Below are 16,645 nucleotides of genomic sequence, written 5' to 3'. Positions count from 1 at the left end.
TCTGTAGCTCATTTTATAGAGGGATCTCTGGGAGGTGAGCACAGCTCCATGTTGGTCTCGGCACTGAGTCTTTGATCTTCCTGATCTGAGGAAATCTTTTCCATCACCAAGCTCTTTTCAGTGCGCCAGTATAGCAACATGCCTTGAGTAAACACTTCAGAGCAGGGGCGTCCTGTGGGAGTCACTCTGAAAAGATTGACATTGTGATTACACTCTTGGTGTGAAGGATTGGAGAGGTTAGCAACCTTCAATATTTGAACTTCTGGGAACCCTCCACACCAAGCTGCCTTATGCCTTCCTCATATACACAGGCCTCACCGGGACAAAACCCCCCACATAGTCATATCTCTCTCTCCTACACACCTCATGCCCCATGTAGTCTAAACCTCAAAGAGAGATTAGACCCTCTAGCCTCTGGTTAGCAGTAATCTGTTCTGTAAACACACACCAAGTGTATTGAAACAGTGTGTGTGGCAGTTGCTCATCAGTGTTGTACTCCACACCTAGTCTTCAGCAACCTGACAAACTTTTGTTGGGCTCCCCACCTGGCATTTAGTGAAGCTGTGATATAGATATGCTTAATAAGTTGAATGACCAAAGGTCAAAGACTGATATGGAGAATTATGCAGGTTACTATTACTGTGATTTTTCCATTTATTTCAACTGATTCTTTTAAACTCATATCTAACAGTAATTAACACAACCCTTCCTCTGCAGCCACAATGACAACAATGATTGCAATGAAGATGCCGGCATATGTTTGGCTCGCTTTTGGCAATAATCAGATCATTAACATCTGATTATAGTTAAGCTAGAAATAAAAGCTATGTTCTGCTCATTAAGTTGAACAAAGCAGCGAACGCCATCCAACATTCTGCTACAAATGGCTCATGGCTCAGGCCTTCGTCTTCCAGCAGACTGATAAGAACTGGTTCATGAGCTAATTTGTGGCATCTCTTGCATTCACTATTTTATGGATTGTCAATACAGAGATGGAAACCTTGTCCACCCCAGTGGATGACAAAACCTGACTTACAAAGGCCATTTTATTATGCCAATAAAAACAAATATTTATGATAAAAATTAGATATTAGTTTGTTTTTTTGGGGGGTGGGGGGTTGGTAGTTAAAAGTTTGGGGAAATCCCATTTTAACAATGCAGCAGATAAAACAGTTAGAGCCACTGACATTGTGTTTAGATGATTTCCCTCTGCATTAGCAGAGAGCCAGGGCAGCTTAACTATGACGCTGGCTGAAACCTGTCTATCAGTGTGGGACTTTCCGGGTAGAGTTCAAACAGTTGAAGGTTCTTGTTTTGAAGATGCTCACTCAAACAGGGATGATTTCACTTTGATCGTTTCACCCTTCACTCATTGAGGCTGTGTTTTCACAGGGCGGGTGGGGGATGATGTGACGTGATGTACAATGAGTGATCACTGCTGGTCGGTGTTGCATTTTACCAGAACGAACTGATGAGATGATGACGGCGTGCGCATGCTATGAGTGCTGAGGCAAGGATTTGCTATTGATGGATTTATTAAAGCCTCGGTTAGGCTGGCCAAGAAAGCCAAACATGGGCATTTCACTGCAAATTTTCCTCATGCTACAAGAAGCCTCTTAATAGTCAGACGCATGAATAAACTCTGAAGTCAGTCATATTCACAAAGCTAAGGAGAAAAAGAAAAGATAAAATATAAAAGTATCTCAATTAAAATGTAATAATTTATTAACTACCTCTAAAAGAAACATAAAATAAGACAAAGAGCAGATTTAAATGCTTGCCCCTATTACTAAATAAACACTGTCCATTGCAGTCATTATTCCTGCAGCTACTTGAATGTATTTATGTTGGACTCCTAAAAAACACACGTGTATGTCTCTTCCCAGCCACATTGGGGGCTTGGAAGCCTTAACTTAAAGAGGGCCTTCAGAGGTTGAAGTCAGGGTGAGTTTACTTTTAGGTCACAGTGGGGATTCAGTTTTATGGAGCAAGACTGAAGTTCATTTGTGTAGGTTTTTTTTTGTAGCTCGCACATTGAATGACAGATGAGGACTTTGAAGTAAAGATCGCACTGGAGTTTAGAGTGGGTTTTAAGAGTGCAATCCCTTTTTTGCTTTTCCTGAGTGGCATAAAGTAAACTGACCTAATTTAAGGTTAAATGCATGAACAGAGTTGACAGATAATGTGAGAGAGATTATATTAGAGAGCAGATTGAATGGCTGTTTCTTAATCAACAGAAATATTGACATAAACTGTAGCAGATAACTAAAATATAGATTGAAAAACTGTAGCAATAGTATTTTGTTTCAAAATGAAACATTTTTTTTTTGGCATTGTAACTATAATCAACTGTTACATGTTTCACTGGATGAGGCCATTCAGGTTTAACATCTTGAACTCTGGAGTGCTTGGAAGTGTGTCCCCATGACTGAGGCTCCAGGCGAAATATAAGTAGAATTTTTTCCAAGAATATGTATATTTTAACATCCTCAGATGTGAGAGCGCCCCTTCTCAATTACCTCAATCCATTCGTCATGAGCATCTTCACAATAACTCAAGCAGGGATAGACATTTGCTATGCCTTTTCACCACAAATCGACCATTACTAGGCTTTCACGGGAAGATTTCAAATGTCAGTTTTCAGAATGTGAGACTGTCTTCCTTCTAGCCCTTTAAGTCCTTTTTATAGCTACATGAACGTGTCGCAAACATAACCCAATATTTATAAAAGTGATAACTTATTAGTAAAGAACTGGTTGAACTACAACACAACACAAATCTAAACTGTAACACCTTGAGCCCCAAATTATTTACAACAAAAGTGAGCACACATTTAAGAGGCAAAAGTGGATTCATGACAGGTTGTCAGTCTTAAATGTGATGCTTTGCAACAATGCTCTCTATATGGTTCTTTTTTTTTTCTTTTTTTTTTTTACCATTGTTCATAGAGTTAAAAAAAAAACGTTTATGAAAAGCCAATTCAGAGATGATTAACTTAGTTTAATTTTACATTGTTTTTACCTGGATGAAACACATGTTTAGGTAAGAGATTAAAAAATATGCAATGACAGTAAAATCAACAGACACATGAACAATATTTAACGTCCTACCTCTGTTGCTGAGTTTGACTCTGGGGACACTCTGTTTGATGCTCGCTCCAAAAGGAAGGCTGGCCAACAAAATAAGCCCCACAAACAGAACCAGTGGGTGGAACGAAACAAAAGTCCTTCGTCCTTCCCTGCCACAATTACAGACAGGCAAGCAAAACAGAGTCCAAGCTTTATTCTTCCTCTTACTTAAAGAGTCTTCTGTTGCCATGATGCGTGCAGCAGCCTTGTTCTGTTTTCACTCTTCTCAGATCTGAAGGGAGAGACCAGTGGAAAGAGTCAACAGGGTGGAGCAACGTGCAGTGTCATCTAACTTCACAAAAGATGTGTATCTGTGTTGTCACCATTCAGCTGTTTCACCATGGAGCCCATCAAGCATCTCCCCTTCCTTTGCTCATCCTACATCAGCTGTTGTATGTCAATAGCTTTCCTTTTGTGTTCTTTTACTGCGTTTGCTCAAAACAAAGGTCACACCAACCAAACAGCAACACCCTGCTATCTCGCCACAGACCATTCCTGTTTCAGCTTCTCTCTCCATTTCCTGTTCACACAGATATCTTATTCATTTCTTTACTTGTTCTGTCCATGGCATACAGATTCATTACTGCCTGACGACCCAGTAGCAATTTCATTTACACCAAGCAAAAGACTTGTTGAGGACTTTGTAGCCAATTAAAGAGACTTGAGGGAGAAACATACATACATCACTTTACACTCTGAGAAACCAGTAGTAAGAAATTCAAGGGACACTGACTTTTTTTTTGGCTGAAAACTAGAATCAAACTTCAGGTAACAAGTTATGAACCAATTTGGTGGGTTAGAAAAAAGACTAAAAATAAGTATTTTAACACTGCCTGGACTTCAGTGTAGAACTATAAAACGACCTAATCACCTAATCTAATTTTTTTGACTGTTAGATATATCAGAGCCATGATAAACCTTCACCCCATCATAAGAGTCCCATCTCAGTATCACAAGTTTTACTAGAACTCACCCCCTACAGCCATACGGCTTCCAATTAAGCAGACAACTGATGAAGAAATTAATCAGTAGATCACAAGAAATCCTCCTTTGACCTTTCAGCACCCCTCATTACTTTCCGTCCACACCCACCGCAGATTGCACACATCAACCTGTCAAACAAGGCTGTAAACAATGTCAAGCTAAATTAATAGATTGGATGCAAATGTAACCTACACATCTGAAAGGCAACATGCTTCTTCCAGATGGACGGACTGCACAGGGAACCAATAAAAGACAATAAAAGTTGCTTTCAAGGACAATGTTGTCGTTTTTTTTTTTTATGTATGCAGCACCTTTTGAATAATTTATGATGAGCTATATAATGAAAACACATATATTCAGTCCATGATCAAGAGGAAGAAAACTTAAGCTGGGAAACTAGATCTTATTTTGGGTTCTTTTACTTTCGCCCTTCTGTTTTGTCATCTGGTCTTTAAAGTTTAATCGTAGAGTGGATTTTTTTTTCTGTGCTTTTTTACTGTTTAATGTACTCTAAGCTCACAAGGGCAAAGTGGCATTGATCCAACTTTCCCTTTGCTTTAAAACCAAGACTATTAGGCCCTGATAAACACACTGCAGTTTACTTAAGATGACAAATTGAGACAACTTCACACCTCTGGGGTTAGAAATACAGATACAGAGCTCCCTGTGATGGATGAGCAAAGAGAGGGAGAAAGATGGAGAAGGGTTCAATCCATGCGGCATTTGCACTTTGTGAACAATGGTGATGGTGCGGATGGTAATGCTTATCCCCTCTAACGTATTTCCAGGATGACAGTGACATGATTTTATCCAAGTGAGAAGCATTTGAGTAATGGATCTGTTTTGAGAGCTTGAGTACAGACGTGTGCAGCCAACTTCTGCAAGAATTCCCTAACAGAACAAATCGTGACGTCGGGATCTGTTAAAAACAGTTCATCTTTTGCGAAAAGAATCATGAAAGAACACAGAACACCAAAAGCAAACAAAAATCTAGTAACAAAGATGAAGAAGTATGAGAACAGTAAGGGAGACATGAGAAATAGAACAAAAAACCAGATGGCTTGTACCATGCAGGTTACGCTAACACTGCTGTTTCCTGACTACTTCAGTCCCTGTTGTCTTTGGCGGCTTGGCTGGCAGTCTGTGCAGGGGGTGATGGGAAACAATCTTGATAGAGATGGTGACAGATTTGATCCTGCCAGCCAAGCACTGCTGGCTTCTGATCTTACACAAGACGTTTGTCTCTTTTAGAGATACTACATGAAATATAAATGTTTTTTAGTTGAGTTCACATCAAACAAGGCGCGGACCATAAAGCGCAACTTGCACAGCTTCGATTATTTAACACAGGCAGAATCTAATAAATCAGACGCTTTATGAAGAAAATTAGGAAACTTTGACATCTAAAATTAGCTTAGTCAAAGACATAATATCCGTGGCAGAAATTGCCACACAAGAAAGCAGCAGATGGTTTGGCCACAGGCATTTTCACACAAAGACACCCCCCAATCCCTCACCCTAATGAGGCATTTAGCAACACCCAGGTGCCCTGTTTAATACGCTATTATCAAGGCCCTCCATCTCCACAGGACAGAGTGCATTAGCAGGGCTATTTGTCTTCATTCTCTGACCACAGGCAGTGACCTGGCAGAACAACATAGGTAATTGTTTCTAACTCTCAAGACATAAATTATTTTTTTTGGCAATAGTCAGTCATCTTTTTTAACCCCCGCATTTAAGCAAGCATGTAACTCCCCTGTGAGTGTGTGTGAGTTCATGTCTCAGTGGGAAAATGTACTATACCACCATGCTACACACACCATATCTGTGTGTGTCTGTCAGCAGTTATGTTTCAATGTCTATACTGTGATGCTTTTCTTTAGTGTATGTACTGTATTTATTGTTGTTGAATGCTTTTTCTGCTGGCTATAATACCAGTTACCCCCTGGGTACATTAAAGATACCTTAAAACAACAGGCTTTCCGGATATGTACAAAAGGAATTAAGTATAAAAACTAGATAACATTGCATAATACGTATCCATACGTTACAGGAGGTTACTTTCTGGATGTTAGACTTTCTGGAAAGTACACACTACTTTCCTGGAACTTTTATCCAGTACACTGGTTACTTTTTTGTAATTTACCAACAGTGATGCCATAGTTACTTTTACTTACTTACCAATTTCTCCTTGAAAAAGTAACTTAATAACTTTACTGACTATTTAAAAGTAACTTAGTTAGTTCACAAGTTACTTTATTAGTTACATTCAGCAGCTGCCTATGACAACCTCTATAGCCTCAACATAAAAATGACACCCAGGGAGAGTCAAACATGTCTGAGGGAAGAATGTCCTCTTTAGTGTCCAGCCAAGCTCTTCAGCTTTACAATTGGCAGTAAAAATGTCTACAGTAAATGTTAATTCATATTACTTAACGGGAAACTAATAATGTAAATACAGTACAAACATTTTTGAAAGGTGTCATTTTTCTTGCTGTAGTAATGTTTGTAATTTTCCATGGAAACTGCAGTCAGTTAATAAGCCTATTTTGGGATCGATTTGTAATGACTTCATCCTCCACAAGGGGGCTTTCACACTCTCTCATCTTTGCATTATACTGCTGCATGTTATTTTGTCTCCCCTATTTTCAAGGGCATAACAACAGCACTTTGTCGCCAGCACACAGTGTACAGTGTAACCCTACTCCAACTCAAAACAGTTTGTATTTTCAGCTTGAAAAGGTGCATCTCTCTCCTCCTTCCATTATTTTCATTTCTATTGTTTTGTGGTTTTACAAGGTGACTGGAATTGTCAGACCAGATGCCACTACCCAGATGAAAGAGGAAAGAAAAAAATATATTAATTTACAAAATCAAATGGAGTTTGTTTATAAATTTAGCTTTTTTTTTTTTTTTTTTTCACCTAGAGCAAGTTCTAGGAAATCACCTGCTAATTTCTGGAAAGTAACTTTTAAATTCTGTAAAAGTAACCTGCAAGTTCCAGAAACTATTCGACGGTAACATGCAGTGCTCCAAAAATTGATCTCTGGACTATCACTCTAATTACAGATTGCTGTAAAAGCCATAATTCATTCAGATAAGCTCTTACTCCTTATTTCATCATGCTTTAAATAAACAGTTTATATCAGAGATGTAGTCATTAATTTAACTTCCAATAACAAACTGAAGGACTAGAAATGACTGAAAATAGCACTCTGGGGTTTGTTTCCATAACTTGTTCATAACATTTATCCTGAGGGTACAGAGCTTACATCAGCTCTGTCAAATAAGTGTTAACAACACACATAATCTGTGTGAAAATTGTCACGTTAAAGTGTAGTCTGAGAATTAACTATCTGCAGAGAAGAAGTAAATATTAAAAATGTGCTCAGTACTTAAAAGTATGATTCTCAACAGAAAAGCTCACATTGACTTATATTACAATAACATGTTCTTGGCAACTTTTGTATCACAACTTGCTAGTACTTTCCAGAAGTGTGGACTCGAGTCACATGACCTGGAGTCGAGTCAGACCTGAGTCATTAATATTGGACTTGACTTGAAAAAATGTTCAGACTGGTGACTTGACTTGGATTGTTACACTAACGACTAAGTGAATTTGGGAGGCATTACTTTTCTTTTGCTATGATGAGCTAGCTGACTTTAGCTAATTTTGTGTGATTAGTAAGTATTCTCCAGGCTATATTTAATGGTACTGTTTGGTATTAACGTGTGTGCTATTTTTGTCACACTATTTTAAACCCAAGTCCTACAAGTGCATCCAAGAATAACATGCAGCTTGTTTGCTTAAGATTGCAAGCGGATGTTTCAGAAAGATGTTTCTTCACCTCAACTCAAGGAAGAGAGTTTCTCGCCCCGAACCTCAATCATAACATTAATACATATCTAGTTATGTCAGTGGATGGATATTATATTTGATGAGATCTGTGTTGGCAAATCATATGGAGAATAAATATACTGTTTACTGCAGCCAGTGTACTCAGTCTGAACATGGAGATCTGTTCTTGCATTTTTACTGAGGGTTTATTCAGAAAATTTATAGTTTAAAAGGGCGTTATTGTGTAAAATTGACTTTTTGGAGCCTTATGTTATAATGTTATCCCTTCATCAAAACCATTACCTGGAGTGTTACTTTGATTCTTTCTGTTCCTGAACTTCCATCATAGTTACAAGATTGTTTTAAAAAAAGACTTGAAAGAAATTCCAAGTTTCAAACTTGGGACTTGACTCTGCCTTGACTATCTTTGCTTGAGATGTTCAAAATAATGACCTGGTCCCACCTCTGGTACTTTCTACGCTGTCTAGTCTACTCAAACTTTTTTTGATGTTTTAACTACAACAAAGTATCGCCTTGCTGAGCATGCGTTTCTCTTGGGAAATTATGTTTGGACCCAATGATTCAATACCGAATATTGCCACAATATCCACTTGCATATAAAGATTAAACTCCTAAATCATCCAGATGATGACAAAGTCAGGCTTTGGAGCTGAAAACACAGTTAGATTAAACTTACGTAGTCTGCAAATGTATGAGCAAAACATTTGAGGTAAGGAAATCTGAAATTTCTCCCAGGATGACTAAAGGAATTATTTAATTTATTTTAAGAAAAGGCAGCGTCTCCTACAGAAGTTTGTCTTCCCATTTTTTTGTTGGGTTAATTTACACATGATTGCCTCTCTTATAGAAGTCTATGCATTGTTGACTCAGGACAGCACTTTCTCCACAACAAATAAGTATATGAGTGTATTTTGAATAGTAATCCGAGATTAGTGGCATACAAACACATTTATTAAATTACATAGAATAATTAACCACACATGATAATTATATAATTATTCTTGAAATTTTGTGAATACTAATCCAATGCCACAAGAACTCTTTACTGAAGGGAATCGATATGGATCAAATTCTAGCCCTTAGGCTCTGTCTGTCCATGTTTTGTCCATCTCTAAATGTGCTATCTCAAAACAGCTGTCATATAATGCCACAGGAAACTGCATACTATGGTAACCAAACACCCCAAATCGACAGTGATGTATGTGTCCCTTTTATTAGAGACTCCCTTTATGCTTAATGTTGTGAATTAGTTCTCCAGACAACATAAATTGTAACTGGGCAGAACCAGCGCATGTCTACTGATTCAAAAACGGGTTCATGTTTTTTTATTTGGAGGAGGGAGATTAGTGGGGGGTGGGATTCGAAGTGATACTTGATCTGTGAGTCAACTCTTCAGTGGGGAAAAGAAAAACCCTCCTGACTGGAAAAAAGTCAAGAGTTAATAAAAACAGAGATGGAACAATGTAACTAAGCTGACAAAACAGATAAACATGATGATAGGCTTGTTGGAGGTTGACAACAAATCAAGTAATTCTCCACATCCTGAATAGGCTATGACCTGAGGGATCAAGTCTAAATGTGCAGAGGTGTCTGTGTGTTTTGACACTTTTGTGAGCATTAGTTAATACCATCCTAAAGGCAGGCTGATGGGAGCATTTGGACACAACAGTTGACTGACATATAGGAGTGCCTTCACTTGTCCCCTGATTGCCTAGAGGTACAGGGAAACACCCATGCATGCAATGCACCGTCTCCTCTCAAGAGTACCACTGTTGTCTGTATTTCTCAAGCGAAGCAGCACGGATGATGTTCACACAAACCTTTAGAAAATGAATTTACATATGGAGAATGCAGAGACACCAAAGAGTTTCGAAGAGGCCAAACTCAGCCAAGTTGTCTGCCTGCAAGTCATTGGCACCTAACCGTTACTGTAGACTCATACTAACATTAGGTACCTTTAGTTGCTTTGTTTATTGGTACTGAGGATTTCTGGAATCCATAATCATATAAAGCCAGGCAGGCTCCCACTGTGACAATAACATGTTTGAATAACACATTAAAAAACCTGTTGGCTTGAGAAAACCATTGTATTTCAGCTGTTTTCATCGCTGTCCAAACAAAGGCCTCAGCGTAACAGAAACAGCACATTAACATTAAAATCACATCTGAATAGAGATTTTGGATCAGTCCAGACATGTCATAAAAACCAAAGGAAAACTGTGGGTTGCTTTTTCCTTACACACATTTCCCTTAATTTATACTGCAGTAACTTCAGACATGTTAAAATCTCTGCGATCATCTTAAATCGGACTCGCTTCTGACGGTAACAGTAGCTTGCAACTGGCAACATCTCAATATGTAAATAGAGTGTAGGATACAAAGGAGCGCTGTAAAAGTAGCAGTTCTATTCGTTTGGCCTGAAGTAGAAATTCTTCTCAATCTCTGTCACGCTGACCAAAAACTCTGAAACACAGCCAGCAAAATCAGCACTCACACAACGGTAAGTTCTTACTTTTGCTGCCTTCCTTCATCAGCTTTTTATCACTGTACTCAAAACACTCCCTTCAATAAAAAGCTCCTTCTAAGGAATTGGATCAAAATCAGATGGACAGTGAGTGGAGTGACTCACTGAACCCATAAAATATAGACATCTCTATTTGGTGAGTAGCCCATGTTTGTTGTTATATGTTAATGTACTCAACTAAAGGTGGGTGGTGTTAGTTCAGTGTGCCAGTACGTATACCTCTATATAACACAATAGTCACTGAATAATTTGAGGATTTAAAGACAGCTTAAATTAAAATTTAGAATGGATATGCAGGTGACATGTGATCTTAAGCAATTCAACTTGCAGTAATACTGGCACACCACTGAAATTTCAAATAAAAGCTATTAAGGAATAAAAAAAACCATATATGAAATTGTTTGAGAGCTTATGCTTTATAAGAGGAATTATAGCTAGCTGCCTGGGATGGACAGATAGATATAAAGAATTTCTGAGGTTTTTTACCTCATTATTCTGAGGTTTGACCATTCTAAGGACTTAGGTAATGAACAACAAATTATCAAATTCAATCCAGATTTCTCAAAAAAGAGAGGCAGCCCTTTAACATAGTGTTATTAATCCGCATCTCCACAACAACCAGAGGTGTAAATTAATACTCTCTTACAACCCCTACTGAACCTCAAAATAAGAATCAGGCACTTGTTTGCAACACAACTTATGGCACGCCCTCAGGTCATCCCACCCTGGGTGATGAGCCACGATTGACATAGGTCATTTTTTTTCCAGTTTTGGAGGAAAACAAATCTGAAAAAAATGATTTGCATTTCAGATCTATATATATATATATATATTTTAATCAAAAGGTTTATTATTATTATTATTATTATTATTATTATTATTATTCTTTAAAGGTTTAAAAGTTTTGTTTCTAAAAACCTTTAGTAGACAGCTGCATCTAGTGGATAACAACATGATATAGTGTTGGCAACTGATTACTAGACATTTCCCTATAGTCTAAAACGACGTTTAAAATAAATGATCTAAGTTAGCTAATCAATTTAAAAAAATGTTAAACACCAACAAAACGGCCACATAATACGTGCATACAGCGGCTCATTAAACTCTGCCACAGATAAGCAACGTTTGCTTAACAAATGCATAGGCATATCTTTAGGAAAAGAATATTTTCAAAACGGCACAACGCAGTTTAAGATATCGGTCGGTATGTAATATCGCATGCTGATGCGGTTTTCATCTCACCTGAAAGCGCGTTCAACTTCCCGTGCGCAACAAAAGCCCGCAGAACCGCTTCTCTTCCTTTTTAAGTTGGCCGACGCACAAGAAAATAAAGCACCAGTATGGATGTTGCACTTGCACAAGTTCGCATGTGAAAGAAGAGTGCACCGAGCACGTCCCCAAGATATTTCCACTCCCCTCAGTGTTTGTTCAAGCGCTCTTGAACTCCCGGTCCTCTGTGAGGCTTGGTGTGTGTTTTAGATGGATGGATTATTAGGTTGTGCGGCGGCTCGCCCCGGGAAAGACTGACTGCAGCCTCCCAGTTATGTTACCGCTGAAGGGGAGGGGCCCCTCGGCATCTGTACCGCTGCCAGCCAGGTATTTGCTGATATTTTTACTTAACTAAATATGAGGAAAAACACATGGGAACAAAATAGTTCTTTTCGTTTTAGAAAATAATAGGCTATTATAAATAACTCCCACGTAATCAGCTTGCATTTTAATGAGTCTGGAAACTTTATTAAAGGTTTGCTTTCTTGACCTGGACAAACCTTTGAAATTTGTTTAACTTTACAATAAAGCCAAAGTCATACAAGGAGAATTTCACAGAGCTGTTTTACAATAATAAACATTGAATAGTTTGTTAATATTGAGTTGATTAAATGCCAACAAACTTTCAAATCACGTTTTTATTGCTGTGTGTTTTGCATGTGATAAAACAGCATGATAAAACATAAGAAAAAGCAGAGGAATACGAATGGAGGGACAGTGAGAGTCATGAAATGAATAACTAGAAAACAGCAGTGGTTATTATTTCTGGACAGACCCTTGCACCTTCAGTTTTAGTGAATAGAAACAAAGGTCCAGTCAGAAGTACAAGCAAAGTAACATATCCCTACCAGTACAACAGCTGCCACTAAATTAGCTGGCAATCAGATTTTTCCATTCTAAAACCCTTTCTTTGCAGATTTATTTTTACTCCAAGCATATTCAATCATTTTTAAACATGTCACACCAAAGCCTCTTAACCCATTATGTCCACACTTTGTCTAGGTTATAACAATACCTTCATTTTGTAAGTTTTTTTGTTTGTTTGTTTGAATCAGTCAGACATCACTGTACTGAGGCATTGTAGATGTTCTTTTGTGGCCTCCTAGATGAGTCATGGATGAACTCTTGAAGTAATTTTAGCTCATCTCTGAGAAACTCCACCGCTGATTCACATTTTCTCAGCTTATGGATAAAGGTTCTCACTGTGGCTTTGCTGGTATCCAGAACCAATCGTCAAAGCTTTGGGTAACACTTTATTTGAAGGGGGGTGAATAAGACTGACATGGCACTTTCATAAACATGACATAACACCTGTCATGAACATGAATGAGCCTTCATGAATAGTTATGACTGTTGTCATAAAGCGTCATTCGGTAAATTATGACACTTTTAATACAAAGTTGACATTATTCAAAATGTCTTCGTTATGACAACTTGACATTAACCAAGAAATCATTACTGTTTAAACTTTACCTTTAATAACATAAAGTTACCTAATTTTTAAAGTGCAATCAGTAATACTTTTATAACAAATTTATATCAGTAATGACTTATTGGTTAATGTCAAGTTGTCGTAACAAAGACATTTTGAATAATGTCAACTTTGTATTAAAAGTGTCATAATTTACCGAAAGACGCTTTATGACAACAGTCATAAATATTCATGAAGGCTTATTCACGACAGGTTTTTATGACAGTGTCATGTCAGTCTTATTTACCCCCCTTCAAATAAAGTGTTACCAAGCTTTGTAACCTTAACTGGAGTGATAAACTATTTCTTAAATGTTCTTGAATTTCTTTAAACCAGGACATGATATTTTGCCTTTGGAGACATTTTACCCTAATAGAATTAGATTTCTTTAAAATACATGACAATCCTGGAGATAAGTCTTTGAATGCTTCAAAAGTTTTAATGTATGTATAACCATGTACTAATGTATATCAAATCAAAGACCATGACCATGTAAACTTGAAGCTTTACTTAATATTCAGCTCAGGCAGCAACTTACTGCAGAGTGGAATACCTTTGCTGACCAGAAAACTTACAGACCGAAGTGTGGAGTTGATAGAGGAGGTGATTCCTATGTGAACTTGGCTGTTTTATATGTCTCCACATACAGGCGGGAGTGAGTCCATTCTTTTATGACCGCAAGCTGTGGAATGGTCAGTGCCAAGAATACAGAGAAATCCTTCCACATGAGATCAAAGCTTTGATCTGTGAACCAAGAAAAGAGAGTTAGAATGTTTCCAACTCACGTTAAGTCAGATATAACCCTCTCCTACCTTTATGACCCACTGCTGCTCCAGTCTTTGGGTGTGTTCTTTGGCAGATGTGACTGCGTCCAAGCTACTCGAGAGGATTATAGGTTATAGATTATTAAAACACTATCCTCCCACTCGATTGGGAGGATACCGTTTTCAATGTCAGGGTGTCCACTTCCTCAGGATAACACACGCACAATAGCAAAACTATTAGTGATGAGCAGCAATGATGACATAAATTGTAAAGAGGAGCTTAGGTGTATTTCATCCCGGCCCACTCAGCCGGGAGTTACATTAAATGCTGGGGGACCATGTATGAACGTGTATTTATCCTTTTTTAAGGCGATAAATACATGCAAATACTAACATTTGCAGCTTAGAGTATCACCCTACCTGTTTTTCCACATTTAGAGATCACCTCCCTTTTCCTTTGCAAAGTAACTCAGCTTAGTCCACATAGGCATGGAATTGCATGGATTTTCCTTTACAAGGAACTCTGAAAAGCATAAACTCCTGTCCTTTCAAATCACTGTCATGTGTGTTTGTCTGTTGCATAAAATGTCAGTAAAATACAATTTGAAATTGTTCAAATCTTATGAATGTTTTTTTCAAGCCAATGTGATCCCTATCTCAAGCAGCAAATATTTTCCCCTGTATGTGTTTGTAGAATCACAAATAGCCCCATTATACTATTTTTGTGGTGCTGTATACTTTAAAAAGCAGCAAAAGTATTAATTTAGAATTAAGCCAGACAGATAAAACCACAATGATTTGATGTAACATGTCATGGCAATTTAATCTAAAAGGAAGACCAGAAGCTGGTTAGGGATAGCATATTAATGCAACTTTTATCATCACTTTTGACACCAGTCATTTTTTTTTTTTTTTTTTTTTTACTTTAAGTTGTGTATTTTGTTGATTTTCTCTTTACAAATTAAGTGGATTTTTTTTTCTGTATTGGATGTGGTAGAAGTTTCTCAGAAGCCACAATGTTCCACAAACCCCATGTTTTTTTTCTGTTTGTTTTTGGGGGGTTTTCTGGAAATCAGTTCAGGCAGAAAGAGAAAAACCTCACAGAGACATAACAAAAATAATTTATTTGGTTCCAGCGTGTAAATCACTTGTCTCATTTTTATTTGCAATTTTTTTTGTTATTTTTGCACTATGTAAAATATATGGTTTACGGTAACTTAAAATGCAACTATTCACATACCATAACCTGTCATGTGGAGATTTGCACAGAAATACTATATATACACACACACACACATATATATGATTTTGCTAAAAAAAAAATAAAAAGACCCCCAGTAATTTTCACAATGTCTAATTGTGTTCATGCTTCCAATGTTAACTCTGGATTAGGTGGGAAGCTGCAGAAGTTTCCAACAACTAACAAGTCTGGAAAGTGATTTCCATTCTGTCAAACTGTTGGAGCAACTTTTAGCAGAAGATTACAGACATCCAGGGAGTGCAGACGTCTCCGCAATTATACTTTTTTAAGAGTAAATAGCCCAACTGTGTATGAAATATGTGCTCCCGGATTAGTAAGAGCAAAAATATCATGTTATAGTGAAAGGCTTATCTTCTCTTTTTGTCAGCTGGTAAAATACTCAGGTTTAACCTTTAGTCTTGACTCAGCTAAAGGGCACCCTGGAATGAAATAAGAGTACAGGAATTTACATATTATTTGCCATTAATTAGTGACTTTGCAATACTTCTGTGTTTAAAGAAGGAAACAGCTTTTCTTACATGCCTGTGCGTATTCCTAGGGGAGATGGCTTTTTGCACAGGAACACATGCAGTCTATGGGGCACAATGCACAGCAATCTGAGAGTAATTTCCACACTAATCGCTCAAGATCTCAAGAGGGCAGTCATCCAGGCTTGATCACACAGGGAGTTTAACACCCACACACAAACACGCATACTGCCCTCCAAGCTTTAGTGCTACACTTTAACTGATTGATCTCAATAACAGGAGCTGCCAACAGACTAGTCCTACTCTAAAGCAAATGGAGCAGAGCTAATTGTCAATGACTGTCTCTTATCAATGAATAGGGATAAGAGTCATTTATTAGCCATCAAGTAGATGTGTCACAAGGAATGAAGGGGCCTGAACATTCCCAGACAACAGAAATGTACAAGAAGAGAAGCAAATGTACAAAGGTATAAATGTCAACAATTGGTGTATAAGAGTATTGGAAATGGGCATTATTAATGTAAGGGCATCTGTAATGTATTCAGTCATTAGAAGACACTTTGTTGGTTGCTTGATCTTTATAGGGTCAAAATCATATATTTAGTTTGTAGAGTAAAAAACATTGTTTGATCAAAGAGTGGATTAAAATGTGCCATAAATCTTGCATTTTGGAGTCTGATACCCAAATATGAATGTGTCAACTGATCTGAGGACTCACAAAATGAGAAATATAAACAGGTGCACATAAACGGACTGAAAGAAAACAATGGTTACTGCATTTTTCTAACTGGGAGGCAAACAATTGAAGCCTCAAACATCACAGTCTTGTACGAGCTGTAAACCCAGAGTCCAATTAGAGGCATTCTCACAAACACACACACATACTTCAAAAGAAACATTTGGAATTCACTAAGCCAT

General features: G+C 37.7%; 1 protein-coding gene across 1 annotated transcript in view; it reads right to left on the bottom strand.

Moving 5' to 3' along the window:
- sema3d (sema domain, immunoglobulin domain (Ig), short basic domain, secreted, (semaphorin) 3D) overlaps positions 1-12,007 on the bottom strand; it is a 33,457-nt gene extending 21,450 nt beyond the window's left edge. Inside the window, exons 1-2 of the mRNA XM_014994490.2 lie at positions 11,738-12,007; positions 3,111-3,360 (exon numbers count right to left, since the gene is read on the bottom strand). Of these exons, the coding sequence (XP_014849976.2) occupies positions 3,111-3,318 (208 nt within the window). The 5' untranslated portion in view covers positions 3,319-3,360; positions 11,738-12,007. The remainder of the gene's footprint in view (positions 1-3,110; positions 3,361-11,737) is intronic.
- Positions 12,008-16,645: the final 4,638 nt, after the last annotated feature.

This window comes from Poecilia mexicana, unplaced genomic scaffold, assembly GCF_051168715.1.
Source record: "Poecilia mexicana isolate PSO_F unplaced genomic scaffold, ASM5116871v1 scaffold_6, whole genome shotgun sequence".
Lineage (NCBI taxonomy): Eukaryota > Metazoa > Chordata > Actinopteri > Cyprinodontiformes > Poeciliidae > Poecilia > Poecilia mexicana.
Note: the sequence above shows the minus strand (reverse complement) of the source record. Positions and strands in the feature narration are given on the sequence as shown.